General features: G+C 32.3%; 1 protein-coding gene and 1 long non-coding RNA gene across 2 annotated transcripts in view; one reads left to right on the forward strand and one right to left on the reverse strand.

Annotated features, from left to right (window-relative positions):
• PTPRQ (protein tyrosine phosphatase receptor type Q) overlaps nucleotides 1–27,978 on the forward strand; it is a gene marked incomplete at its 5' end in the record, with an annotated part of 205,022 nt that overhangs the window by 171,180 nt on the left and 5,864 nt on the right. Inside the window, 7 exons of the mRNA XM_081310467.1 lie at nucleotides 11,591–11,617; nucleotides 12,256–12,337; nucleotides 14,888–14,978; nucleotides 20,781–20,857; nucleotides 23,843–23,977; nucleotides 24,366–24,491; nucleotides 25,300–25,448. Of these exons, the coding sequence (XP_081166593.1) occupies nucleotides 11,591–11,617; nucleotides 12,256–12,337; nucleotides 14,888–14,978; nucleotides 20,781–20,857; nucleotides 23,843–23,977; nucleotides 24,366–24,491; nucleotides 25,300–25,448 (687 nt within the window). The remainder of the gene's footprint in view (nucleotides 1–11,590; nucleotides 11,618–12,255; nucleotides 12,338–14,887; nucleotides 14,979–20,780; nucleotides 20,858–23,842; nucleotides 23,978–24,365; nucleotides 24,492–25,299; nucleotides 25,449–27,978) is intronic.
• Nucleotides 8,488–27,978, reverse strand: part of LOC308658035 — a 53,990-nt gene continuing 34,499 nt past the window's right edge. The window contains exon 3 of the long non-coding RNA XR_014024126.1: nucleotides 8,488–9,275. This is a non-coding gene — a long non-coding RNA (uncharacterized lncRNA). The remainder of the gene's footprint in view (nucleotides 9,276–27,978) is intronic.

The following is a 27,978-nucleotide window of genomic DNA, read 5'->3' on the forward strand; positions in this document are numbered from 1 at the left end:
GTAAAGTTTGTAAAACTTATTTTGTTTTGACTTTTTACAATGACTATCATCTTGCAGCTATAGAAAAATTTCAAATCATGGACATGTGGGGCAATGACTTTATAGCTTGCCGATTATTGGGTATTTATAATCCAGGGGCTGCCCTATTTGACCTTGACTCCATATTATTTATTTTCTAGTTCTGTGTCTATTTATTTATATAGTACATGGTTTGTAAAAGGCTATAGAAGTAAAATAATACTTTGAATATTTTTTGCCCCATAGAAAATTATTATGTATTAACTCTAGTAATAGCAAAATTGAAAATATTCATTTCCATGATTTTCACTTTTTCATTTGTGTGTTATGATTCTGGAATTCATGACTTCAAAACACTTGTTTGTAATAGCAATAGCACATAATAGTATTTTTTTGGTTGTATTACAGAAATTCATTAAAAATAAATATTGAGTTATTTGGGTATTAACTCTTCATCATAGAGATCTATAATTTTTCATGTTAGTAGACTCATAATACATTAGACAGGACTGGAAAATAATAACTACCTGCACATATCCCAGGGGCCTGACCTTCAGTGGAGCTGAAAAGTTCTTCATTGTTTTCCAAGAACTCAAAGATCTCAATTTGTTTCATATCAGGGACTGATGGTGGAGGTTCTGGGAGCAAAGAATCAAGGAGGTAGAGTTAGCTCCCCAGATTTGTGTGTAGCTTTCATCATGTGTCTTTGTTATCTTAAAAAAGAACTTAGTTCTTTTAAATCTACCCAGCTAACATATGTGCTTTCTGCTTGAATCTCAGCCTTGTTCTTTTTCTTCTAACCTGCCAAACTTTTCATGTAAAACTGAGCTTGTAAATTTTCCTGTGTTCTATATCTTCACATGTCCAAAAGCAAATGATTTGAGAGAATAGCTAATCAATAAATTGAGTCTTAAATTAATATTAATATTAAATAATAACTTAAATTAATTAATGAATATTCATTGACAAAAGCAAAGTTATATTGATTTGCGATTTTATATTTAAGATGTTATTTAATTTTTATGCCCCACTATATACTTATGTTTTAAAGCCCATCCTGTAATTTTTGTACATGTAAACTCTAATTATGTTTTACCTTGTTTCACAAAGTGTTTGAAGATAGCCTTCCATGTTACATTTTTTCTTTCCAAAGAAGAACAGAAGTAAAATAATGATTCAGTACTACTTAAACTCTTTTTAAAAAATTTTTTATTTGTTCTTTTTAGTTATACATGACAATAGAATGTATTTTGACATATTATATATACATGGAGTACAATTTCTCATTCTTTGGTTTGTACATGATTTGGAATTGCCTTGGTTGGGTATTCATATATGAACACAGGAAAGTAATTTCCAATTCATTCTACTCTTTTCTATTCCCATTCGCCCTCCCTTTCCATCATTTCCCTTTCTCTAATCCAAACAGTACTACTGAAACTCTTTTTTCTATTTGTTGTTTTTAGTCATACTTGACAGTAGAATGTACTTTTTAATATCTTAATTTATTTATTTACTCAATGTGGTGCTGAGAATTGAACCCAGTACCTAACACATGCTAGGCAAGCACTGTATCACTGTATCACCCCAGGCTCCCTCTCTGCCTCCCCCCAGTAGAATGTATTTTGAGATATCATATATGCATGGAGTATAACATCCCATATTTGTGGTTGTACATGATGTGGAGTTACACTGGTAATGTATTCATATATGAACATAGGAAAGTTATGTTTGATTCATTCTACTGACTTTCCCATTCCTATCCCCTCTCCCTTCTTTCCACTCCACCAGGTCCAATCTGGTGCTGCTTAAACTCTTAAACTTAAGAACATTCAGAGATATGCTAAAATAATATTTTACATCCTTCATTGGATTGATAATTATACAGTTATGCACATTTTACATTTAAGTTTAGGTAACACAAACTATATTTTTTAGAAAGGATATTTAATATCTGAGTATGACCTAGTTTACATTCACTAGATTAGAAAATGATCCTTGGGATTTGTTATCTGATAAACAAAACAACTTCTTATGACTCCTGTAAAACAGCCACTTGAGTTACTAAGGTGAGAAAGATTTTGAGGGCAATCTGTTGGCAAGATCAATACAGGTGAGATACAAAACTGTGCCTCTTATTAAAGACCATGAAATTGACCCTATGGATCATCTTTAATTTGTTTAATTGTAACACAAATTACCTTCCCAAGAGAGTTATAAATTTTTGTTTAAAGATTTATTTGTTAGAAAAGTTTTTTTACTATATCTTTCTACAATTAATTTATAGGAGTTTGTTTTATATTGTGACTAAATTGCGTGAAGAAAGTAAAATAAAATTAATCAATGCTGCTTGACAGAAATTCAGTTTCTTTAGAACATATTTTTTTCCAAAATTTTGCACATCATTTCACACTAATCTGCCTATTTCAGTTGAGTGAATAATGGCACATATTTTTAAGTCTCAAAACCCTATCCAGTAAACATAAATAGAATTAAAATTCTTAACAAAAGGAAATAATTGAATGATTGTAAAAGTTATTTTAATAGAACCTTTCTCTCTTCAATAACTTTCTCTTTAGTGGATTTTTAGAAGAGTGCATATTGAATATTTTTTCCATGTATCATCAACAACTTATTATTTAAGAGAAGCCTATGAATGTGCTTTGTAAACTATAAACCAGAATACATCTGGTATTGTTATTATTGTTATTTATATTTTTAATATCACAAACTACTCCAATCTATTTTTGCCATGGTTTGCTAACACAGTGATTGCTGCTGCTTATGAGCAGCTACTATATGGTAAACATTGCATTTGCAATGATTTCACTGAACTGTTTCAACACTTTGTTACCACAAAGTCGTGCTCATGACCCCATTTTGCAGATTAAAAATAAAGGTGATACAAAGGGCAGTTAAGTAACTGTCAATAATCATGATGGTCATGTAGATAGTAAGGAGAGCCATGATGTTGCTCAGTTGTCTGATTCTGAGGTGTCAAGATACACACACATGTGTGCACATGAGTGTATACAGTGTCTAACTCTGAAATACACTAGAAGAGACTAATGTAAACACTCTTAAAAGACAAAGAACCATGGTATTCTTTTCCAGCAGTAATTTTTATGCTGAGAATGAGTCTAAGGAGAGAACTACTTTTTTGATTTATTTCTCCTGATATGGGGCAGAGAGGAAATGAAACTTTAGTGAAGGATAAACTTGGAGAAACTGGAAAACCTTTGGAAATGCAATTCTTCAATAAGAATTTATTATATTTGACTGACATATGAAACTTTATGAAAAATAGCTTTTTAAAATAGCATTTTAATTGTAATCATTGTTTGACAGATTCTAGTCATTAATTTTGCTTCTGTCCTAAATTTAAATTATTTTTGCAAGCAGTGACAAAAATATGTGAATCCAGAATACAAGAAATACCTGCAAGTAGAATGAAGTTTAAGGTATTTAACGCTCATGTTCTTGTAGTAGCAAATCAAAGATAATGTAGTGTGTTTGTATACTAAATAAATAATGACTCTTTACTTCCAGATACTCTTCATTTTTCTTTAGACGCAAGGAGATTTTTGTCATCCAGTAAGTTATGTGGTAATGCAGAGTTCTGCTGTGATTATTTCAATCTTGTCAGGTGGTGTGCTCTGTATTTTAAAATACATGATATTGAACTCTTTTTTTTTTTTTTTTGCTTCATATGCTATTTCCCCAAAGACCCCAAACAATTGTACCTCTGTACTTACAATGTTTCCTCTGTAAGACTGCATGTTATTGATATGGTAAAATTAATGTTATCAAAATGCACATTGACTCATAATGTGCATTTCTTAAAAATTTGCTGTGTTTGCTTATGTGGTATTAGCTTTAATAGTAAATTAAGTTTTTACCTAGATTTCTTTGCAGGTTTCTCATTATATTACTACCATCATATAAGAACTCAGTTCTCCATCTGATGGGTGATGTCAGGATTTACACTTCACAGGAGCTCATTTCTACAACTATAGATTGGAATCTGTAAAGACCAAGACATTGACATTTCCTATTTCTGCCTTCTGCTCTTCTGGTTCACACAGAGAGTGGCACATGAAATTTTTCTTCTGCCCTGACCAATGGGTAGCCAACTGTCCCTGTTTCTAGAAACTCCTCTGGTGCTCAGAAATGCCATTTGTATCCTGGCACAAAAATTTCTTGACATAATCAGAAAGTAAAATAGCAGATTGTCAGCATTAGAGGTACCCCCAGAAGCTGATTTAGTGCCCCAGAGATAATAAATTTCTTTATGGAAAGGACATGAATTGAGACAGAAAATGAAACTATATTTGATTTCAGAATCATAAATCTACTAAAGAGGAATCAGTTTCCATTAGCCATAAGTCTGCATGGGGCCAGAACTCCTGATGCTATGGTTGACCAGGAGTAGTATTCAGTATGATTAAAACAGAGGAAGCCAGGCCTGTTTCTAGTCTAAACACACTTAGCATTTTGCAATCAGGAGTAACCCTGTTTTACTTCAGATTAACTAATTAACAAGTTTCATTGACAGAATTAAATTCATTTTATGAAAATGTATTTTGTTCATTGGCTCTGTCTGATGGGATTCAAACATTTGTCAAAGTAAGATGCTATTGGGTTGAAGATTTAATTGATCACATCACACGTAAAATATCCATTTCCAAAGAGCACTCAAAATTGACCTTTTGGCATTCTAAACTGACAAGTGGTCTGGATGAGCAACTCTGTTGAATGTCTTTATTCATCATCATAAAATAGAATCTCTTCTCCATTTTCCCCCCTTCATGCCATTAGGAGCTTGGAAAATTACCTCCAATTTATAAAACTGTTCACTGTTTATCACAAATTTTCCTTTCCCAGAATGATTAAATAATGTTCTGCTCAGAATGAGCTCTTACCTTGGCAGAGCTGAACTTAGTAGGGTGGGTTGGTTAATCAGAACCTTTATAGAACCTCCACATGCATTGTATTAACAGATTTGAGCATCTTCCAAATCTAGTTTTCTGAGGCTGCTTGTAAGTTCCAATACAGGGCCGTCATTACTTACCTGCTGATATTGCTACCTAGCAAACAGCTCAGGCTGTAAGACTTCTTTGAGACTGTGTGATGCCTTCTGTCATCTCTCCATTGAAGTCTTCATCTGGAGCCCTTGTTCACCTCTTCACACAGCTGTCAGCAGTCTCTCCTCTCTATCCTCAGCTTCTGCCCTATTGCCCTTGAGATAGCTACATTATACCCATGGTTTAAATTTAGAATACATGGTTGATGAAATAAAACATATGTCAAGAATTTGTTTTCTAAAGTGCTAACGTGGAGAGACTTAGTAATAAATAAAATTCAACTTTGGCTACTCTGGAATCTCACCTCAAATTGTTGATATCAGCAAGAGTATTGGATTCCCATCTCTGTCTAAAGGCCATTTTACCTTGTTTGAATGAAAGAAATCTCAACTGGCACCTCTTGAATGCCAGTCACTTATCTATGCACTGGAAATACTATGTTAAAGGAAGGAATATTGCTTCCAAAGAGCTGTCCTTCAAGTTCCTATTGCTTTTGTAAAACATACTTGTCCTTACAGATATAAGGAGGCATTTTAAGAAAATACTAGATATCACTTACTAATTAATTGCTCATCTAATTAAATACCAAAAATATTATATCACTCACTGATTCAGGTCATATGTTTCACTTACCAAATGAAGTTTTATAGTCAGCTATATAGTACCAGCTAACCCTAAAATATTATTTTTAATTGGTAGTGTGGACTCCAGAAAAATTATTGGCAATTTGGTAAAAGAATGAAAAGAAATATCTTAAAGGACACTATTTTAAAGCCTAGAAAAAATGAAAGAAGAGAAAGAAAAAAAATGAAGATACCTCTGAAAACATTACAATATTGCTTTGGAGAAGTAATAGAATATCATGAAATTAGATATAAATTTTAGTCTAGTCAATGAAATATATAAAGACTCATATTCAGCATTCTATAAAACTTGGAAATATTAATTAATATATTTTACCAGAGACATAGATTCTTCACAAAGTTGTTATTTGAATAACCAGAACATATTATGGTGAACATATACATAGTTTTATATGAAGGCAATAAATTTGAGGTTCTTTCATTTTTAACCTGTCTTAACTGGCTAAATAGAAAAAACAAAGTTTCTCAATTTGTTCTCTGCCTCTGCTAATGCTGATTTAAGCTGCTCATCTATAGGTTATCAGCTATGGCTCTCTATTAAGACTATATTTTAATTCCCTATAGATTTCAACTAATTGACCTTGAGGGAAAGCTGAGTCTCTGTGACAATACGGTCTTCAATCACCACTGCCAACATAAATAAATGGTTCCTCTCTGGATCCATCAAGAGTAATCTGAGTGGGAATTCAAGTTTTTGATAGACTTTAAAGAAATGAGCTCAGATGTGAAATAATGCCCTTTTCAACAAAAAGGCATAGGACTTAAGACAGCTAAGATTGATGTAATAAAAAGCGTTTAGCCCTTTATATTGAAAAGTGGTCAGTTATCTTACTGAAATCTGGATGAATCCAGATTGATTTTTCCACTAATGAACTGAATATAATTTGATTTTAACCTTCACTCTCATGTGTGAATCAGAGCACTGTCTCAGCCAAAAATTTTTAAATTTAACAATTTTCAACAGAGTCTTAAAACTGTAAATTTAAAATTTTTCTAATTGAATTTAAATATCTCCTCAGGTCACTTGATTTGAAAACAGCATTCCTTTTGAAATATCATTGATTTTTATACACACTAGTTTCTGAGTTTTTATGCTTAGCTAACCAGTTTTTCCTACAAAGAGTTTATTCTTCGTAAACATTTTGTGAAGCATTTTTCTCAATGTATGTCTCACTTTTTCTAACTTTATACATTGTCGAACTAATAATTGTCTAAATTTAAAACAAAAGTGTAAAAACGTCATATAAAGGATAAAACTTAAAACACAACTAGTACCTAAGAGATAAATATGATCATACAACATGAAGCTAAAACTGTTAAAGCAATGATGTGTACACTATAGACAAGAATTGGGGGAGTCAATTTTTATTTGAAATGCATAATTTATTAAAAATGCCTTCTCAAATTTGAGCTGTCTAGGTATTTCAGGATTTCAATTCACACATAATTATAATATAAACATAGACTGAAAATTACATAAAAACTACTATTGAAATACTATACTGATAGTGGAGGTTAAAATCAATTTATATTCAGTAGTTAGTGGAAATAGATCTGAGAATTGTCCAGATTTCAATAATATAACTGGCTACTTTCCAATTTAAAGTGCTGAGCATTTTTTATTACATAAATTATGATACATATAACTATATATTGTTATATAAACATAAATTTGTTAAATATATGTTCTTATGTTATATAAACACAGATTACATAAAGTCATTGGGTTTTGATAAAGCAAGTTGTACAAAAGAAAACAAAGACAACACACAGCCTACCTCCTGTTTTATCAGTTGAATAAGCAAGAGCAATTTTATTGTTCACATATCCAACTTTCTAACAAGACACCTAACACTCATTAATGTCAAATGTTAGGTGATATGATGATTCACATATTAGTTATTAATGAATCACATGATCATGTTTAAAGCTTTGAATTATAACCTAATGAGAATTCTGTTTCTTAATAGTTTAGTGAAAAAGTTCGTGCAATTCATAAAAATAACCAGAGCACTTATATTTTGTTTACTGTGTATCTTAGGCTGAATTCACCCACAATTTTATATTTCCCAATGTTTGATCCATTTCTACTATGTAGAAGGTTAGGAAGGGCATGAATTAAGCTGAGTATTAATCCTTCCCCAGCATCAAGTATATATGAACCTAAATGCATGTATCCTTAATGCTTGTACTTAAATAGCCATAGCACAGAGTAGAAGGTGACTAATCCTTAGAATTTTGATTGCACAGAATTAAAACATAATTGGCTTTTTTGTACAATAAGCTATTAATATTTGAATCAGATACTAAGGAATAAGTGGAATTTCATTGTAGGGGGAGCACCTGGAGTGGTACCAACTTGAGAGGAAGGGAGAGCAAGAGACTATCTGGAGTACAAGCAGGGAATGTGAGGGGTTTGCAAGGAATGATGTCAGAACTGTGGGCATGATTAGAAATGTTTCAGGTGATTATGCAAAAGCTGAATTATTATAGTGTCATTATATTAGTTATTTGTTTGGTATCCTGAGTTGAAAGCTTGGATTTGTAGTCTATATATTTGTGACCACTCTTTATAGAGGACGCTGATTAGGAAGAACACAATAGGGACTCTTTCTGTTTAATTTAGCACTATCTAGTGTACCCACTTTTGAGTAAAATAAAGAGAATGTTCTTTTGAAAATAACAAAAAATCCCTTCCTTTTTTTTAATTGATTTTATTTTTTTAAATACACAACAGCAGATGTATTACAATTCTTATTACACATATAGAGTACAATTTTTCATATCTTTGTATAAAGTATGTTCATGCCAATTCATGTCTTTATACATGTACTTGTTTTTTTTTTGCATTACAATTCTTATTACACATATATACCACAATTTTTCATATCTATTTGTACATAAAGTAGGTTGACACTCAATTCGTGTCTTCATACCTTTACTTTGAATAATGATGTCCATCACATTCCACCATCCTTGCTAATCCCCTGCTTCCTTCCTTTCCCTCCCTCCCCTCTTCCCTATCTAGAATTCATCTGTTTGTCCCATGTTCCCCCTCCCTACCCCACTCTGAGTCAGCCTCCTTATATCAGAGAAAACATTTGGCATTTTTGTTTTTTGGGGATTGGCTAACTTCACTTAGCATTATCTTCTCCAATGCCATCCATTTACCTGCAAATGCCATGATTTTTTTCTCTTTTATTGCTGAGTAAAATTACATTGTGTATATATGCCACATTTTTTTTAATTCATTCATCCACTGAAGGGCATCTAGGTTGGCTCCACAGTTTAGCTGTTGTGAATTGTGCTGCTATAAACATTGATGTGGCTTGTGACCCTATAGTGTGCTGTTTTCAAATCCTTTGGTATAGTCCAAGGAGAGGGATAGCTGGGTCAAATGGTGGTTCCATTCCCAGATTTCCAAGGAATCTCCATATTGCTTTTCATATTGTCTGCACCAATTTGCAGTCCCATCAACAACATATGAGTGTACCTTTTCCCCGCATCCTCGCCTTTATGTCAGTGTCAGCTGTAGAATTATATGAATTGGAGCTGCTTGAGATATATGAAATAAACTAGAAATATTAATTATAATGCGAATGATGGTAACTCATTTATACATATTCCTTACTGAAGCCAGGGACTTCTCTAAACCATTTATATTCATCAGCATAATTTACATGTTTTCCCCATTCTCCAAATCTGGAAAGTAAAACAGAGGAGTAACTTGCTCAAGATAACATAAGTGGTATTTATTAAAGAAGTTATTTGAAGACACTAGGTCATCATATTTTATAATGAGGCAAGGAATCGCAAATATCTACCCAAACTCAATACCTAGCCAGTTGTATTTTAAAATTCTAATAATTCAAGAGAGCTTTTAAAGACAAAATAAAATAAGAACAGTAAAATTAAAGCAACTTCCTGTAGAGTTTTTCACTGAAGAGAATTGGATTTAGAAAATATATTTTTTTATTTAAGTAGAATTTCTAAATGAAGAATAAAGGTCATTATTGAAAGAAGAGCAAGGACATGAGTAATAATGAATAAGATTATGCTTTCACTATTTATCGTGCATTTATACTTTGATGTGATTATTCATGTTTAATGTTTCATAGATATTTCACAAAGGTATACTGATTCTTCAGATTTATTTATTGCTGGCTTCTCAGAAACTAGCATCTATTTTAGATTCGTTACCCCAGTAAAAGTGCTTTTCTAGTACAGCCTTAAATATTCCTGGGTCTTCTGGGAAAGAGAGAATTTCTTCATTGTAGAATGACAGTATGTCCTTTAAATAAGTGGAGCAGAGGCCTGTCACTAAGTCAGATATAGTGTGTTTGTGTTTTACCAATCACAAGCAGAATAATGTTCTCTGTGATTATAAAAGTGATCTCCACCCAAGTCAAGAATTTCCATTTTTTTCAGTATCAGGGAAATGGATCTTGCTCATTGAAGCATCTTAATCATTTACATCTTAAGCTCAGTTAACTAGAATTTGCCCTGCTTTCCTATTTTTTGAAGAACATGTCAGCATGGGAACATTCGACCCCAGTTACCCAAGTAGGTGTATGTAGGTAGTGTGGGCTCAAGCTCATTTTCATCTGTTCTTCTTGCTGGTCTTTGCCAGAGATACTTCTAGCAGCTCCTAGTTTCAAACACTCTTTTCCCTTTCCAAAAGTTAAGGATACTTCTGATTAAATAGCCCAGTCAGCCTTATTTGTATTCACCTACTTAGAGTCAGAAAGTCTTTCAGAATCATTCCAGGAAATTGTGGGAAGCTCTGTTTTGCTTATGTGTCAAGATTCTTTGCTCTAGCTTGTCATTTTGATGCCATATTTGATTATTGGATGTTTGGAGAGACCCACCTATCATTGAGAATTTTATCATTCTTCTTGATAATACCTACTTCAGCATCCCCATATTCCTCACCAATTCCTGTTTTATAATGCAATATGCTTCCTTTTGGTTCATATTTTCTTCATTGAACACACCTCTTTGTGGCCATTTTCACAATATTCATTATACCATGTTTTTTAACCAAATTCTTCTATTTCATTCATTCATCTGTTACTTCAAAACATACATCTTTTTATAAATATTTTTCACTTAAGGAATACAGTAAGATTATTACCAATATCATTTAAAATGTAAAACTTTGAAAAAGGTTATATGTTATTCACTATATTTCATTGTATTTGTGCTTTTTGTGCCTTTTTTGCAGTGCTAATTGGTTGTGCATGATGTTTTATTAACAGTGCATTCATCTCTAAGTTTGTGTGTGTTACATATTCTATTTGGCTATTAAAAATATTTGTGTTTTTAGAATGTAAATAACTTGGTCAATGATCTGTTGTAGACATGTCTAAAGTAACTGAAATGATTGTAATTTGTTATGGCTGTATATTCATCCAAACACACTCATGGAACAAGATTTGGGCAAAATGATGTCATTTTTACAGATTTATTCTCCCATGACCAGAACTCTGTATAGATAAGGAAAATATTTTAAAATCTACATTAATTTTCTTTTAGACCACCAAATACTATGCAAGATATAAGAAGTGGCCCATTTTAATTCACAGTCCCAGATGCTTAAGAATATAATAATAGCACCTTTTTAGCTAGAGAGAGAAGCTAAAATATTATTTGGCCATATTTGAGGCCAAGTAATGTAATTTCAAAAAAGTGAAGTCGAATTTAAAATAATAACTGCATGTTAGTTATGATGTAATATATTATACGTTACTGATTTATTATAATTTTCTGATTTTAATCTAGAATTCTTTCAGAATGAGCTGTCCTCTCCAACTCACAATGCATTTAACACAATCTTTGTTGCAGGTTACTTAGTTATAGAAAATCTATCAAGTAAGTTCACAAAATACTTTTTTCTTCTTTTGAATATCAACTCCCAATCTTAATGTGTGGTTCCCTGTTTGTATGTTTGTTGGAAAAACCTCTAAGCTGGATATAAATCATAAAAGCATGACTAATTGCATGGTAACTGGAGAAATGCTCTCTCTCTCTCTGGGGTGAAGTCTGCATGTCTGTATTTTAGCTTGGGAAGTAATACAGGGATATTTAAACTCCTTGGGATTTAAAAACCATGTCATTATGAGAATGAGGTCACTGCAATATTTTATACCTTCTAAAACCTTGTAATGTATAAAATGTTTTCTGTATGACAAAGAGGTATTATGTGCTTTAGAATTCAATGATAACTTTATGCCCTTACATTTACTGGAAAAACCTTATTCATGAAAATGTTAAATCCTTCACTTAAAGTCACTGAAAAAAATTGGAAGAGTTTTGTACTGTGAATACAAAGAAAATGAACTCAAAGAGAGCAAGTTAACTTCATGACAGAGTGACTTTAGAGGTCTGTTTTGCATTTGGTTTTTGAAATGTTCCTGTTCTTTTCATGTTAACAGTATAGCCAGTGACCAGGCTTAAATGAAAGAATACATTCTAACAAGACTCCATTTTATACTTTTCTTTACATGGAGGCCAATAAGCAAGAAATCCTTTCTGCAACATGTTGAAGAGCTTTGCACAAACAACAACCTAAAGTTTCAAGAAGAATTTTCGGTATGTTACCAGCAGTTGTCACAACATTGCAAGACCTCCCTTCGTTTCATGTGTCACATTTCATGTCCATTTTAAGCATGCAAGGCCATGAAGGACTCTGGCCTTGATAATCAATACCCAATTACCAGGTTGATTGTTTGGATAGTAATGTTACACTGGGTGGCCTCTAGTGCAACCTGATCAGAATTATTCACCTACTGTGTCAGGAAAAGGTGCTCATCTTCAGACCTCCCCTTCAATGGTAGCCTGGCCCCTTTTCTTCTCGTTCTTTCATCTAGGTGTAGATGCAAATCCAGAGCAATGTGTTCAGTAGTTTTTGTTTGCATATGAGCTTTAGGTCATATGATAAACTTAGTTTTACATTTAAATAATTGGTTTAGATATAGACACTAAATTATTCCATTTTTATTTGCATGCTTAGTGTACATTAGCAGTTCAGAAGAATATGAGAACAGAACTGGATGCTTCCAGAAACTATAAAAATAGTATTATTTCTAGAACTATCCCATAATTTAAAAAAATAAAATAAGTAATGGCCTGTTTTACAAGGCCTATTTTTTAAGTAACTGTGGAATAAATGATATATCATTATGGAGACATGTAAAACTTAAGAATTTATTACTTTAAAACTTTTTTAAAAGTTGGGAATCATTATATTGTTTTTAACATTTCATATCTACAAAATTGAGATTATTTAAGGACTCAGATTGATATCAAATCTGTAAGCTGTTTTGAGACTTGTGTCTATCCTATCTTAGATAATTATTTTATATTATAAAAATAAAATAGATTTCTGTCACCAAAATCTCTATTTCTTTTTGTTTTTTCATGAGTGCTTCAGTGTGTGAATTTATGAACAAAGATTCAAATAATTGGCTTAAATAATTTAGGATTAAAATATTTCAGTCTCTCAGGGAATAATAACAAAAGTGTGAGAAGATTAATGGTATTTCCTGCAGCTTTTTTGTTATGCTTCTTAAGTAATATTGGTTTGGACTTAACAAAATCAATGGAACCATCAAATTTTTCTTAGCATTTATACAGTGAGAACTTTCACTTTCTCAGGAACAAAAGTAAAATTTTGCGAGAATAGAGCGAACAAAATTACATTATGTATGACTAAGTAGATCAAAAGTTTTATTAGCAATAACATATTCACATATTGTGAAAGTTTCCAGTTTAACTTTTTTTTGAGACCATGGTTTCAAGAAAAAAAACGTTTAAATTTAAACTGTTTTTATCCTATTTTTTTAAAACAAAATTATTATACAGTAATAAACAAATGCATATTTGATACAGATTTTAACTCAGGTCATATTCACTTATACCTTGGTGATTAAGGTCAGAGTCACTTTATAAGTGGAAACTTCTAATGTGAAGTAATTGCAAAATGTAAATACCACTTTTCAGTCAATTTCTAACACTTCTAATGTGAAGTAATTGCAAAATGTAAATACCATTTTTCAGTCAATTTCTTTCCTCCTCTTTATATGCTCCCAAAGCCTTTAAACAAGGAAGTTCTTCTAGTTCTCCTCATTTCATTAAAAAAAATTTAGCAGGCTAGGGGTACAGCTAGTGTACAGTGCTTTCCTAGAAAGCTTGAGGCCCTGGGTTCAATGCCTGAAAGAAAAAAAAAAATTGAAACCTGTGGTGCCAGCACATCAGAATCCAGCTGCTTCCACTCTCTTTTCTGACACAGGACCACATGCAAACAACTGTCCAGTTCAACTTTTTAAGGAAAAATGAGAGAGGAGAATCATTGATTTAAAACAAATACTTTATAATAATGTTGAAAAAAATGTAAAAACTCACATTTTAACATTTATAAGGAATTTGGCAAGCTGAGGGTTCTAAAATGGAAAATCACAAATTTCATAAATGTAAATCACCTGCTCAAGAAAATAATGCATATGTTTTGCAGCAGCTTTCTGCAAGATGCTTGTATTACAAAGAACAAGGTAGATAATATTGTGATTTTTTTTAACCCCAATGTCAATAATAGATTTTATTGACCCTTTGTCTGTGTCTGATAATTCTTAATAGTACCTTTGCATTCCACTATCAATTTAACAGTGCCTACTGAGCACAGGAATTGACCTCTGGCATCTTCTCAAACTGACCAATGTTGTACCAATTAATAGGCATGAAATCACACTGCCCAAGGAGGAAAAACAAAAAATAAATCATGAACTCCCTTTGTCTTACTAAGTTGACATTAAAATATTAAGGAAAAGCCAGTGTGTAGCTGATAAAACCATGAGTGACATAGGAAGGAGTCACTAGCCTGGTTGCCACATCTTAGGGCCTCCCAAAGTGCAAAGAAATTATCTCAATAGAGGGCAATATTAACTGATCAACATTATTAAGTTAATGAACATTAACTTATAAAGCTTAGGTAAACTTACTACTATTCATTTGACCTTGTTTCCACACTTAACATAGGTGTTTTCAATTAAAAAATTTTAAAAAGGTTTAAAGAATCATATTTTACTGTGGCATTTCTCATGCACTTCTGAGAAATGTAATTTTTGCAATGACTTTATTTCACAGGAATTACCAAAATTTCTTCAGGATCTCTCTTCAACTGATGCAGATCTCCCTTGGAATAGAGCAAAAAATCGCTTTCCAAATATAAAACCATGTATGTACCCTTATTGTTGCTGGTATATCTATGAAGTGTTTTAAAATGTTCACCACCTTAATTTTTTGTATTTCTTAAATGTTTTATTCATATTAAGTGAATTATAGCAATGTATCTCATTAACAGTGGCTTTCAAATTATACCTTTTGCTTTGTTCACATTTACTGGAGTTAATATATATGGTTTTCAGCTTGTTCACACAATGTTCACTTTTGCAGGTGCAAGAAACTGTAGATCTAATGGTTTCTTAGCTTTGTAATTTAACCCAAGTAAGGAACATGTTTTACATCTTCCTACAGACCCAGTCTCAAATGAAAAGAGAAAGTTCACACTTTGTGCATTAGTTTCCCTCAAGAGCATAGCCCTATGGGACATAAAAAATGCCTCACGAAATACTGATCAAACATCACAGTAAATGTATGTTTACCAAAACTGCTTTTACAAAGGAGGCAGAGATGTGCTTTACCAAAATACATCTTAGTTCTCATATCAATAAGAAAAGAAACAGTATTATTGTTTTAAGAACTGGCAGTGGTATACAGGGAAAAATGTGAAATTCCTCTGTTACTAATAGTTATGTTTTATATTTTATTTTTTAAGAGATGGTCCTACTGTCACCATTCTGATCTAATATATTTTATATTAAAAAATTAAGTGATATTCTTGATGCTCTGAAAAATTATTTCAAAACATAGAGTTTTAAAATATTATTTATTTTAAAGTTTATATGTGTACATATGTATATACATATATATTATATATTTTATTTTTATGAATTTTCAAAGTGTATTGGAAAAATTTCTATTCTAAAAAATTGAACTTTTCTATCTGGAAATTCAAGGACTTAGAGAAGGTTATAATCACAGAACATAAAGATGTGGATATGAAGAAACAGACCAAATTCTGTTATTCTAAAACTGGAGGATAACTTTTACAGATCTAGGGAAACATGATACAGGAGGTAGTAATCTAATGCAACCTGTTAATTCCTAAGAACCAGACAAAGATGAAAATGCAAATTCTTTCACCACCTAAAATCCTTTCTACCAAAAAACTAATCATAAATAAATAACTTAATGAGAAAGATGACAAATAATACTTTGTTATAGGAAATAAATTAGTAATACATTTCTAAACTTCAAAATCATGACCTTTCTCAACATCTTTTGTTCTCCGTTTCAGAGAGTTAACCTGGGCTGGCTACATCATATGTTTAAAGGGGAATCCCATGTTTTTATATTTATCTGCACTGAATTTCTTCTAGACTATTTGTTTCATGCTTGTTCAGTGTTGTTCTATGAAAATAAATATTCTAATCTGATTGAAAGACAGTTGCTGTGGTTTTACAGAGCTGGGGTCCTGCCGGGTTGAGCTAGGGCAACCACTGCAAATCCTTGGGTTCTGGTCCTTATGACTTTTCAGAAAGAATTCGAGTGAAACATAGCAAAAGTTTAATAGAGAATGAAAGCAGAAGGTTATTTACAGCAGATGGACTGCATAGACCCCCTCAAAGAGAGGATTGTGAGGTACTCACACGAGTGGAGTTTTTCTTTTTTCTTTTTTATTTTTGTAGTTGTAGATGGACAGAATACCTTTATTTTATTTTTATGTGGTGCTGAGGATCGAACCCAGGGCCTCACACATGCTAGGCAAGTGCTCTGCCACTGAGCTACAGCCCCAGCCCAACGGCTGGAATTTTTAAGGAAACTATGTACTTTGTTTTTGCCTTGATTTCCCTGTCTCCCCTAAATTGGTTTATTACTCCTTGAATAGCACCCAGCAACTTCCTTGGTGAGGGCCTGAATATTCTGGTTGACAGGGTATTTGTGACAGTGTTGTTTGCAAGAGATATGATGGCACCTATTTGAAAACCATAATTCCCCTTGAAGGGTTATAATTAGCTGAAGCAGGGGGTCTTGGTGTACCACACCCCACTTTTCTGATAATTTTAGTTAGGGCCCCAGGATTTTAGGTAATAATTCCTCAAGGGGTTATAGTTCTGTGCAGCCTGGGGAAGGTTAGGCATACTAGACCTCATTTCCCAGTGCCTGCCTGTTTAGATAAGGTTCCCTACTGTTTCACTTTTATGACTCCTAGATTCCTCTTGGTGCATAGGCCTAATGTCAGTCCTTCATTGTCCTTCCCCTCTACCCACCTAACTAACCTACCTCATAGTGGAATAATTAGTATGTATTTCTATTTGTATTTGTTGTATATGAAGGACTTAATTTATATCAACACATGTAATAAGTAATTCAAATATCTTACCTATTTCCAAGAACTGTCTAATTTAAAACATGTAAAACTCAAGATCTTATAAAGATATTTGTAAAATGTGAGTTTTCAATCTTCTGTTACTTAGACATCAGTGTGTTATTATGTAGAATCCCATTTTAACCATAAGAAAAGTCAGTTCCAGCTTCTTACTTAAAAGATGGTAAGGGAATAAAAGTGGTTGATGGAACTAAACAACAACCTTGAAACCATAAAATGGACTGAGGAATATGAACACCCCAACTCTCCACATCTGAGGCTAAGGCAAAAATAATCAGACTCCCTGGGGTGCAATCCTCTCTCTGTTCTAAACACCTTAGTGGTTATAAGCATATTGTTTAGTGAAAAAGTTACTGTGAGGATTAATTGAAATGATATGTAAATCACTTTGATCAGTACTGAAACCCAGGAAGCACTCAACATTAGTTCATAAGAAGGTTAACAATAGATCATTTAAAATCTGCAAACTTTCTGGGAGAAAAAGATTGTCACAGGCCCTTAGCTTCTGCAGTCCAGAGATAACCAAGCTACAAAGTCATAGCCATCTCTATAGGTGAAAGACTCCAGTTTATCTCTTTTCTCCCTCTCTCCCTCCCTCTCTCATTCTCTCTCTCTCTCTCTCTCTCTCTCTCTCTCTCTCTCTCTCTCTCTCTCTCTCTCTCTTTCACACACACACACACACACACACACACACACACACACACACACACAGCATGGTGCTTACAGAGACAACCCCTACCCCTGCCATAAAGCTGAAGACACATCCTTCCTTGCAGGGAAGGAACATATTTCAATAGAATTAATTTTAGCTTGAGGCAGCTAAGTGAAATTCTTTGTTTCCTCTGAGTAACTTAGGAAGTAGAATTTCAAATATCACAGTGCATTTTAGAAGATATTCGCTTACAGGGCTTTAAGATACCCAAATTAGCATCACACACTTGGAGAAGAGATTTCCAACTCTGTTTGACAGGACACTATGACCTTAATATTCCAACACTGAGAGGAAAAGTTTAGCTTGTTGTTGACTCAGCTAGTTATAAACAGGCATATCGAGTGAATAGAAACACGATGGCGTCCCTTCCTGAATTACAGGACTAGCTGCAGTGTCATTCAAATATTTAGATCATGCAGAATTCAGTGTCATGGAAACATGAATCCTTTGCAGAAATTTGTCTAAATTCCCTATCAGTCAACTTAATCACATTGGATATGTAACGATAATTTCTGATAATATGGCTAAATTATCTTAACATATAGTGTATATACTCAAGTTCTGACAACATGTATTGAGCACTCCCTATTAACTTTCACATAAATTTTCCTCAAGGGGATTATATGAAGTAAATAGAGTTGTGTTAGACTTGAGATAACTAAGGATCAGAGAAGCTAAGTAGTTCACTCAATGGCGTATGTATGATAGGTAGATCGTCTAGAATTCAGACCCAATCTCCTTTACCCATTTTTCTTCCATGAATAATAGATATTTTATGTCATGTCCACGTTTAGTTAAAATTATCATTATGATAATTTCAATTATATCACTTGATAAAAATTATCAGGAAAAAATTTCTGACACATGAAAAAAATTAATGAGTATCTAATTTTATAAGATCTTAAAATATTCTGAAGAATGATAATTAGAAATTTTGTATTAGAGACAAATAAATTAATGAGAAGGAGTAAATGGTCTAAAATACATAGAGAAATCTAATGTACAATGAAAATAGACAAAATACATAGAGAAATCTAATGTACAATGGAAATGGTGTTTTGAATCAGGTAAAGGATAGAATGTTAAAAAATTTAGACTGTATATTGTGCCAAATAACAAAAAACAATAAAAGACATACATATGCATATGTGTGTATATTTCTATCACATTCCTTAAAAGAATGCCAATAGATGAAAGATTGAAATATTTAAAAGTAAATCAGAAAAAAATCATTAAGATATCAGGAGAAACTGCAGAAATTTTGTATAAATAAGAATATTTGTTATTTCAAACAAGTTTATGAACAATACATAATCCAGAAGCTATAATTTAAAAGGGAGAAAGTTGATTACATAATAGTATAAATTTTATCTATGGCAAGATAGAGCCAAACACAAATTATAAAGAAGAAAAAATTTTATGTTTTTATTAGTGCTTGGTAGTCATACATAACAACAGGGTGTGTTTTGACATAACATACATGAATGGAATAGAATTTGTTCTATTTCAATCCCCAGAATTTCTGCTTTCCCTCCCCTCCTCCCTCAACTGCTCCCTTTCCTCTACTCTACTGGTTTTCCTCTAAGAAAAAAAATTTAATACTTATAACAAATGTATTTTATGTGTATAGCTAGCATTAAATATTTTTTAAGTTAAAAAATGAGAATATATTAAAAGACAGGGGATTGAAAAGGCATTTGAAATAACCAATAAGCATAAGCAAAAAAGCTCAATTTTGATCATATTTAAGGAAATTAAATAAATGCCATGAAATATCACTATGTATCTATCAAAAGAATATAAATAAAAATGTTGAATATTTTGTAACAGAATTTCCTAAACACTTGTTCAAATATGAATTAATAAAAGTCTAGAAGAACTTGGCAGTATCTTTCAAAATTTGAGAGGCACACATGTGATTTGAGAATTTTACTCCTGGTAATATTTTCTACAAACTAATCCAACATATATGAAAAAGTTCAATTATGTTTTTCAGCATTTTATAATAACAAGTGAGATCAATTTAATCCACCATAAAGAGTTAAATAAATGCATGAGATTCAAACAAATAGAAACAATATGTCTTTTTAAATAATGAGCTAGGTATATTTATGCTTATATGGAAAGATTAGGTAAATGGGAAAAGTAATCTGTGGGACAGGGTGCATATCATACCATTTGTAGTTAATTTCCTGAGAGTATGTACAGAAAATTTTGAAAATATATACAAGAACATATCAATAGTCATTATCTCTGCATAGAAGAAATATGGACTAAGAGGAACATACTGTAATTTTATACTTATCTGTAAAATTATAATATTATATTATGAACTCTTTATTCTTTTCTTTCTTTTCTTTTATTTTTCTTTTGCCTTTCTTTCTTTTCTTTTCTTTTTTCTTTTTTTTGTAAAGGGATCTTATTAAATTGCCCAGGCTGGCTGGATGCGGTGGCACACACTGTAACCCCACCAGCTCTGTAAACTGAAGAAGGAGTGTCGAAAGTTCAAAGCCAGCCTTGGCAATTTAGCAAGACCCTAAGCGACTTAGGGAGACCCTGTCTCAAGATAAAAAATAGTATAAAGGGCTGGGAATGGAGTTCAGTGGTAGAGCACCCCTGGGTTCAATCCTCCCTACCAAAATAAAAATTGCCCAGTCTGGCCCAGAACATGTGATCTCCCTACTTCAGACTACAGAGTAGATGAGATTACAGTTGTGTGTCCCTAGCTTCATGAACTCTTACATTACTTTCATAGTAAAAAGGTAGTGGTAATTTAGAAAGTCAATTAGCATTTATTTTTTATATTTTCTTCTTAGATAATAACAACAGAGTGAAGCTGGTAGCTGATGCTAGTATTCCAGGATCGGATTACATTAATGCCAGTTATGTTTCCGTAAGTTGACATATTTATATATTTCATATTTTTATAAAACATAAATACTGAAATTATATTTCCTTTCCAAATATTTTAAAAAACAAGTTCCTTACAAATTCTCTGACCTCAATATGCTAGTTACCTATAACAACACTATACAGCCCCCATTTTATAGATGGGAATGTGGAGGCTCAGATCAGATTCCTGTTGATCAACAATCATTTTACTATTTTATGGCAGACATACAACCTGATATTACATACTCCTGGTCTTGTCACTGTTTCATAAATCTTGTTAATGTATTATTTCTACACAATAAGGTCTGATGACTTCTTTCAGTGAAAAAATTAGTCAAATGGGCAGTTGTTTCTATACAATATAAAAACCTATTATGTACTTTTTTCTCTCTAATTTGTAGTTCTTCAAGTGGGTGATGATGCCCTATTCTTTCTCTCCTCAGCTACTTGTAGAATGAATACTCCATTGTAGCCACTCAATGAGCATATCATAAATGAATCCACTTGTAGAGAATTGTGACATACTTAATGTATTCTCTCGCATATTGTAGATAATAAATGCATAGTACATTGGATTGAAAATTGAATGAACCAACTCTCCCTTTATCTATGACTCTTATGTTCCATCAGTATTCATCACCATCATAGGTACTTACAGGCATCCAAGACCTCCACTTGTGGTTGACAAAATTAATTGAACCTTAGAGTAGGACTGGTAGTGCCTTTCCACTCATTTAATTTGACATTTACCTCAGGAATTAAATGTCAGCCTTTCCTGTCATTGATTCATCCACTTTCTCCTAAGGCAGATGATTCTGTCTCTACGAATCTGTATTATACATATGCTTTTTAAAGCTTAAAAAATTAAATGTGTCCTCTTATATTTTTACCCATGGGCTTCAATTCTTTTTTTTTCCTGATACATGTAAGGTTAATCATTATTATCACAGGAACCTACAGATACTTGATGATTTCCTGTATGTCCATGCTCTCCATAGTTGTTTTTTTTTTTTTTTTTTAGTTTTCCAATTTGTGAGTCCTTTCAAACAAGCCTGCAACTTCCTTCAGTTCTGTTGAGGCCCTTCTGCTATAACGTTCTATCCTTTCACTAGTATCAAACATTCATTTTCTTGGTCTTATTTCCTGTGAGCCAGTGTGATGGTAGAGGAAAAGAATTTACTCTAATTCTGTGGTTGATAATTACTCCCAAATTACAGGCATATAATGGAGCATATTGTTGAAGTAGTGAATAAGGAGAGAATTTAAGGCTTCTTAGAAGGGTAAGTAAGGGAGAGTTTAAGGAGGGTATGGCAACTTTGAATTTCATCCTATTTCTATGCTAGAACTTTAAATCTCTATTGAAATAGCTACATGAATATACTATTATGATAACATTTACTTATTAATTTATAATTGTTTGAGTCTTTTGAATGTTTAATTCTTTAAATGTTTTGCCAAAATTTTATGCTTATTAATTTTTGTTTTAGGTTAACTCTACTGCATCTTGAAGTTTTGTTTTGATTTATATAATTATATATATATATATGTGTATATATATACATATATATATATATATTCAGATATTTACATCTAATCACTGCACTAATAATCTAATGTTTTGTGATACTATAAGGTCAGGAAAAGGCAACTGATTGTATCAATACCTATTGATTTGTACCATTTTTTAATTCATTAATAATTAGAAACAAATCAATAGCTCATACTCTCTAATATTCCACCAGATATGGGATAACTGACAGTACAGGATATGACTATGACTGAGATGGAAACCGGACAGTAGGTGCAATTGATCTATACAGATTACATACGAAAAGCAGTATTTATGAACCCCCTGAATCCCTTCTGGCTCCCTCCTTTCTAAACTCTCACCCTCTTTCTCTCATCTTCAATACCCCTTCCCACATTTTCACCTACATCTGCTATGCTTTTCATTATTTCATGGATAAAATGGAAGCAATTAAATTTTCCCACATCTCTGCATGTATGTCCATATATTCAATCTCTTCTCTATGGCCAGTGGATGAGCTGTCCTGTCTACCAGCAACAGCCTATCCCTTGTCTCTCAAGAATGTGGTTTGAGGAATTTTCTCTATTTTCTGTCCAATTAATTATATTCTTCCATCAAACAAACAAACATTGTCGTTTCTGCCATCTTAAAAAAAATTGATATCTCTGCTCTCCCTTACTTCTTCCCTGTCGTTCTATGTCCCATTTACATTAGAGTCCCTTGAAGAATTGTCCGTACTTACTCCAATTCCTTTTTCTTCTTACCTGTTCAACTCACTCAAATTATGCTTCAATGCTAAGCAAATACAACACTGAAATTTCAAGTCACCAATTAACTACTCAAAAGACTAACACCAACACCGTGTCAGTCCCTACTTTATCTGAACTATTAGCAGCTCTGATCCTTCATCTTAGTCTCTGCTTTTCTCTCATCTACTCTGACCTCTAAGCATTGAAATATCTAGAGATCAATCCTTGAATTTATTATTTCCAAACTCATTTTATTTGTGATGTCATTGATTTTTATGATCAATGTGCTAATTACTTTCAAATTTATCTTTCTACTTTGAACTTCTTCCTGAATTCCACATTAATATACCTAATGACCACCATATCATGCTCACTTAATATCTAATAGCTGTTTAAGGTAAAATGTCCAGTATGGATTCATGATTTTCCCAACAAATATGCTCTTCCTGAAATCTTCCTCATCTTTTTTTAGAGTCATTTTTGAATAATATAATTCTCTCAATACCCTATCTATCAGCAAATCCCTTACAATATAACAGATTGTGAAGCTAAAAGTAGATTTTGAAAATTTTTAATATCTAAGATTGTTTGGCATTTAAAAACATGAAGTATTTTATACCACTTGCATATTTTTCAGATATTGATCAAAAATGAAATATTCTATATAAATATAAACATTGATGCAGTGTATGTAATTATTTCTTTCTAGGGCTACTTGTGTCCAAATGAGTTTATTGCTACTCAAGGTCCATTGCCAGGAACAGTTGGAGATTTTTGGAGAATGGTGTGGGAAACAAGAGCAAAAACATTAGTAATGCTAACACAGTGTTTTGAAAAAGGGCGGGTAAGTTACATAAAAATCTTTTCACAAAATGTTATTTTACAGTTGTGTTAATATGTGTGAATATTTCAGCTAGTACTGTAAGTCATCAATAATTTAGATGTCTGTAAAGGAGTTTTAACTTAGTAGTAGTAAATGTTATATATATATATATATATATATATATATATATATATATATATATAACAATGTTATATATATATAAAACAATGTTATATTTATATATATGACAAATATATAACAATGTATATAACAAATATATAAGAATGTATATAACATATATATACATACATATAAATAACAATCACACATATATAGCATATATACCATTATAGCACATATATGTATATATAACAGTAACATTTATGATTGTTGATTTTCTCTGATGCAGATAAGATGCCATCAGTATTGGCCAGAGGACAATAAACCTGTTACTGTTTTTGGAGATATAGTTATTACAAAGCTTATGGAGGATGTTCAGATAAATTGGACCATCAGGGATCTGAAAATTGAAAGGGTAAAAAAGGGGGGAGGGGACGTGTATAAAATATGAATGATTTAAATGTCTCAAGTAAAATTAATTTCTAAAACTATCACTTAGAAGAATACCTCTATATTTAACAAGGCTCTCCCACTGTTTTCTAAATAGAAGTTTTTAATTGCTATCTTCCTGTAGTATCTATATCACTGTGTTTCATTGCCAATCACATGATTAAAGTGTATATTAAGTAATTAACATCAAATTCTTAGGTTGACAAAAACAGAAAAAGGAAGAAAAACAACTAAGTCACTGGGTTTGTTTAATTTGATTATAAATAATCTTATATGGGCTAAGATGGCAAGTCCCCACATTACTCATTGCTTTCTAAATTCTAATGGCTTAATTTTCTATTTAATCTAGAACCAGTACAGAAGAGTTAGTGCAAGGTCCCACTCTGTTGGTTTATATGCCTAGACACACAGAAAATAATATAAGGATCTGTATATTTCCTGACATTAGATACACAATACCTGTGTTTTGTATAATTAATGAATGTATTCAAGTGTGGGGGTCAAAATTGTTTCAAAATCTGATATTCTAACTATATTTAAATTTTAATACTCTATAGGAGGACTTGAATCCAAAATTTTTTATTATTACCTTCTACCAACAAGAAATTCTCTTTATTGCAATAAAAAATAAGAAATAATGAAAACAGAACCTGTTCTGTTGGTGAATAGTCATTTTTATAAGCTTATCTCCAAAAGCTCAGGCATAGATTGTCTTCAGCCTTCTTGTAGTACTTAAATAATTTTATTATTCATAAATCTGTTGCTTTGTGTAGCATGGAGATTATATGACAGTTCGACAGTGTAATTTTACTGGTTGGCCTGAACATGGAGTTCCTGAAAACAGCACCCCTCTAATTCACTTTGTAAAGTTGGTTCGAGCAAGCAGAGCACATGACACCACACCTATGATTGTTCACTGCAGGTAAGAAAGATTCAGAGAAACCTTCTCTTAAATGCTGGGAATGGACTTGAAAGCCAAAGTGGACTTTTTATTTTCATGATATCAAGTTGTGTAACATCTCATCTTTCATTATTTCAGTTGCCCCTATTCTACTATCAAAATTTACTTGTAGAAAAAATTTTCTAGATTTTTGAATTACACGGAATGAATTAGGAAAAATAAACTTAAAAAAATAAAATCAAGTATGGTTCCAGATTTTTACAAAATTTTACTCAAATCTTTTTCTTTTTTAATGAGGACTTTAAACATGGTTAATAAAGTATGACTGTAAATTGACTTTTTCCTCAGGATTTCCATTGGGAATGCAATTTTATTCTTACAAATTAAATTCCAGACTGTTTAGCATTCAAAACTTTTCTAGACACACAGTTATAATTTAAGTTTTCTAATGTAATATACCTAAGTGAATCTCAGTTTGAGCTTTTAAATTTTTTTCGACAAGATTGCAACTTTCTTTTTTTAAAACTTTTTAATGTATTTATTCTAATCAGTTATACATGACAGCAGAATGGTCTTTGATTCATTGTACACAAATAGAGCACAATTTTTCACTTATCCTGTTGTATACAAAATAAGTTTACAGCATTTGTGCAATTATATATGTACCTAGGGTAATGATGTCTACCTCATTCCACTGTCTTTCCTATCCCTAAGCCTCCTCCCCTACTCTCCTTCCCCTTTGCCCAATCCAAAATTCCTGCACTCATCCCATTATAGATTAGCATCCACTTCTCAGAACGTTCGGCCTTGGGTTTGGGGCATTGGCTTACTTCCCTTAGCATGATATTCTTCAACTTCATCCATTTACCTGCAAATGCCATAATTCAGTTTGAGTCTTTTTCACAATTGGAGTTTGGAGATTAGAGGAAAATGGGTGATAATATAATGTATTATGATTCCATTTACCAAAGATACATAAAACAGATACATTTACAGATATAGAAAATAATGTAATTACTTGGAAAGGGATAGAGAGGCTTATTTTTACAGTCTGGGATGATGTAAAAGTCCTGGAAATGGACAGTGGAGATGGTTGCACAATACTGAGAATGTACTTACTATCACAGAATTGTAGATTTAAAATTTGTTAAAATTGTAAAGTTTTTGTTGTCTATATTTTAAACAATAAAATGTGTTTTTATCAATATATTTTAATCATAGCCTTTTAACAATACATTGAAATTAATTTGGTTGAATATATAAGAAAAGGTAAATCCATCAGATTTTCAAATCTTTTTCAAGGAAAAACTCAATATGTAAGTTAAATTATTATGCAACTCTTATGATATTTTGAATTTTTTAATTATAAGAGTAAAACATAAATTTGCATTTTATGAAGTGTGAACAATGTCTATATTTACAAAGCATATAATTCAAAAAGTAAAAGCTACATGCTTGCCCTCCCAATTTAATTATTCTCCATATACATAATATTTTTAATAGAATAATATGTAGCATACGTATTATAACATTTTGTATTTAGGGCCAGTGGTTGGTTTTTTGTTATCGATAATTAAACCTTTAATGAACAATAAATTAAGTTTAAAAAGCTGCTTTTAGGGGCTGGGGATGTGGCTCAAGTGGTAGCGCGCTCGCCTGGCATGCGTGCGGCCCGGGTTCGATCCTCAGCACCACATACAAACAAAGATGTTGTGCCCGCCGAAAACTAAAAAATAAAGATTAAAAAAAATCCTCTCTCTCTCTCTCTCTCTCTCTCTCTCTCTCTCTCTCTCTCTCTCTGTGTGTGTGTGTGTCTCTCACTCTCTCTTTAAAAAAAAAAAAGCTGCTTTTATAGCTTTTTCAAATCATGTGTACACACTGCCATGGCACTAAAAGTCAGTGAAAAAGAAAAGTATCTTTTCTAGTTTAAGCATCAGAAAGAATAGCATCTCCTCTTTTGAGATTTAAATAACTAAAATTTAAGAAAAAAATATGCCCAGATTAATGATTGTCTTTAAATATCATTTTTATATTGTCTACTAAACATTTCCCATTTCTCATCACAACTTTAAACATCCCCTACAGCTTTTAATTCAACATGATAACCCAAATGACTAAAAATTTCTAAAAGTTTGATATGTCCCAAACAGGACATTTGATTCTATCTCCAAACTCCTCCTCATTGTCCTAGTGTTGGTAAACATCAGGTCCCTCCAGCTTTGGTCAAGTAAGCCTTGAAGTCATCCTTAATCCTCCTCTTGCTCATCCATATCCCACATTCCACATTCCTCCAGCCCACCAAGTGCTCCCATCCCTGGGCACCTCTCATCTTCCCATTGTAACCTCACCCGCCCATTCTTCTTGTTTCTTGAACACACAGACCATATTCTCACTCAGATCTCTTCTCATTATGTAACCTTAGGATCTAGTGGTCCTCTCCACCACACTTCCTTGGTCTGCTCCCCAACCTTATGCAAATTTCTTTTCAGATATTACATTATCAGAATAGCTTTGTCAGATTACCCTATTCAGCCCTATCACTCTCTATCTC

Source organism: Spermophilus citellus, assembly GCF_964194105.1.
Source record: "Spermophilus citellus genome assembly, chromosome: 10".
Taxonomy (NCBI): domain Eukaryota; kingdom Metazoa; phylum Chordata; class Mammalia; order Rodentia; family Sciuridae; genus Spermophilus; species Spermophilus citellus.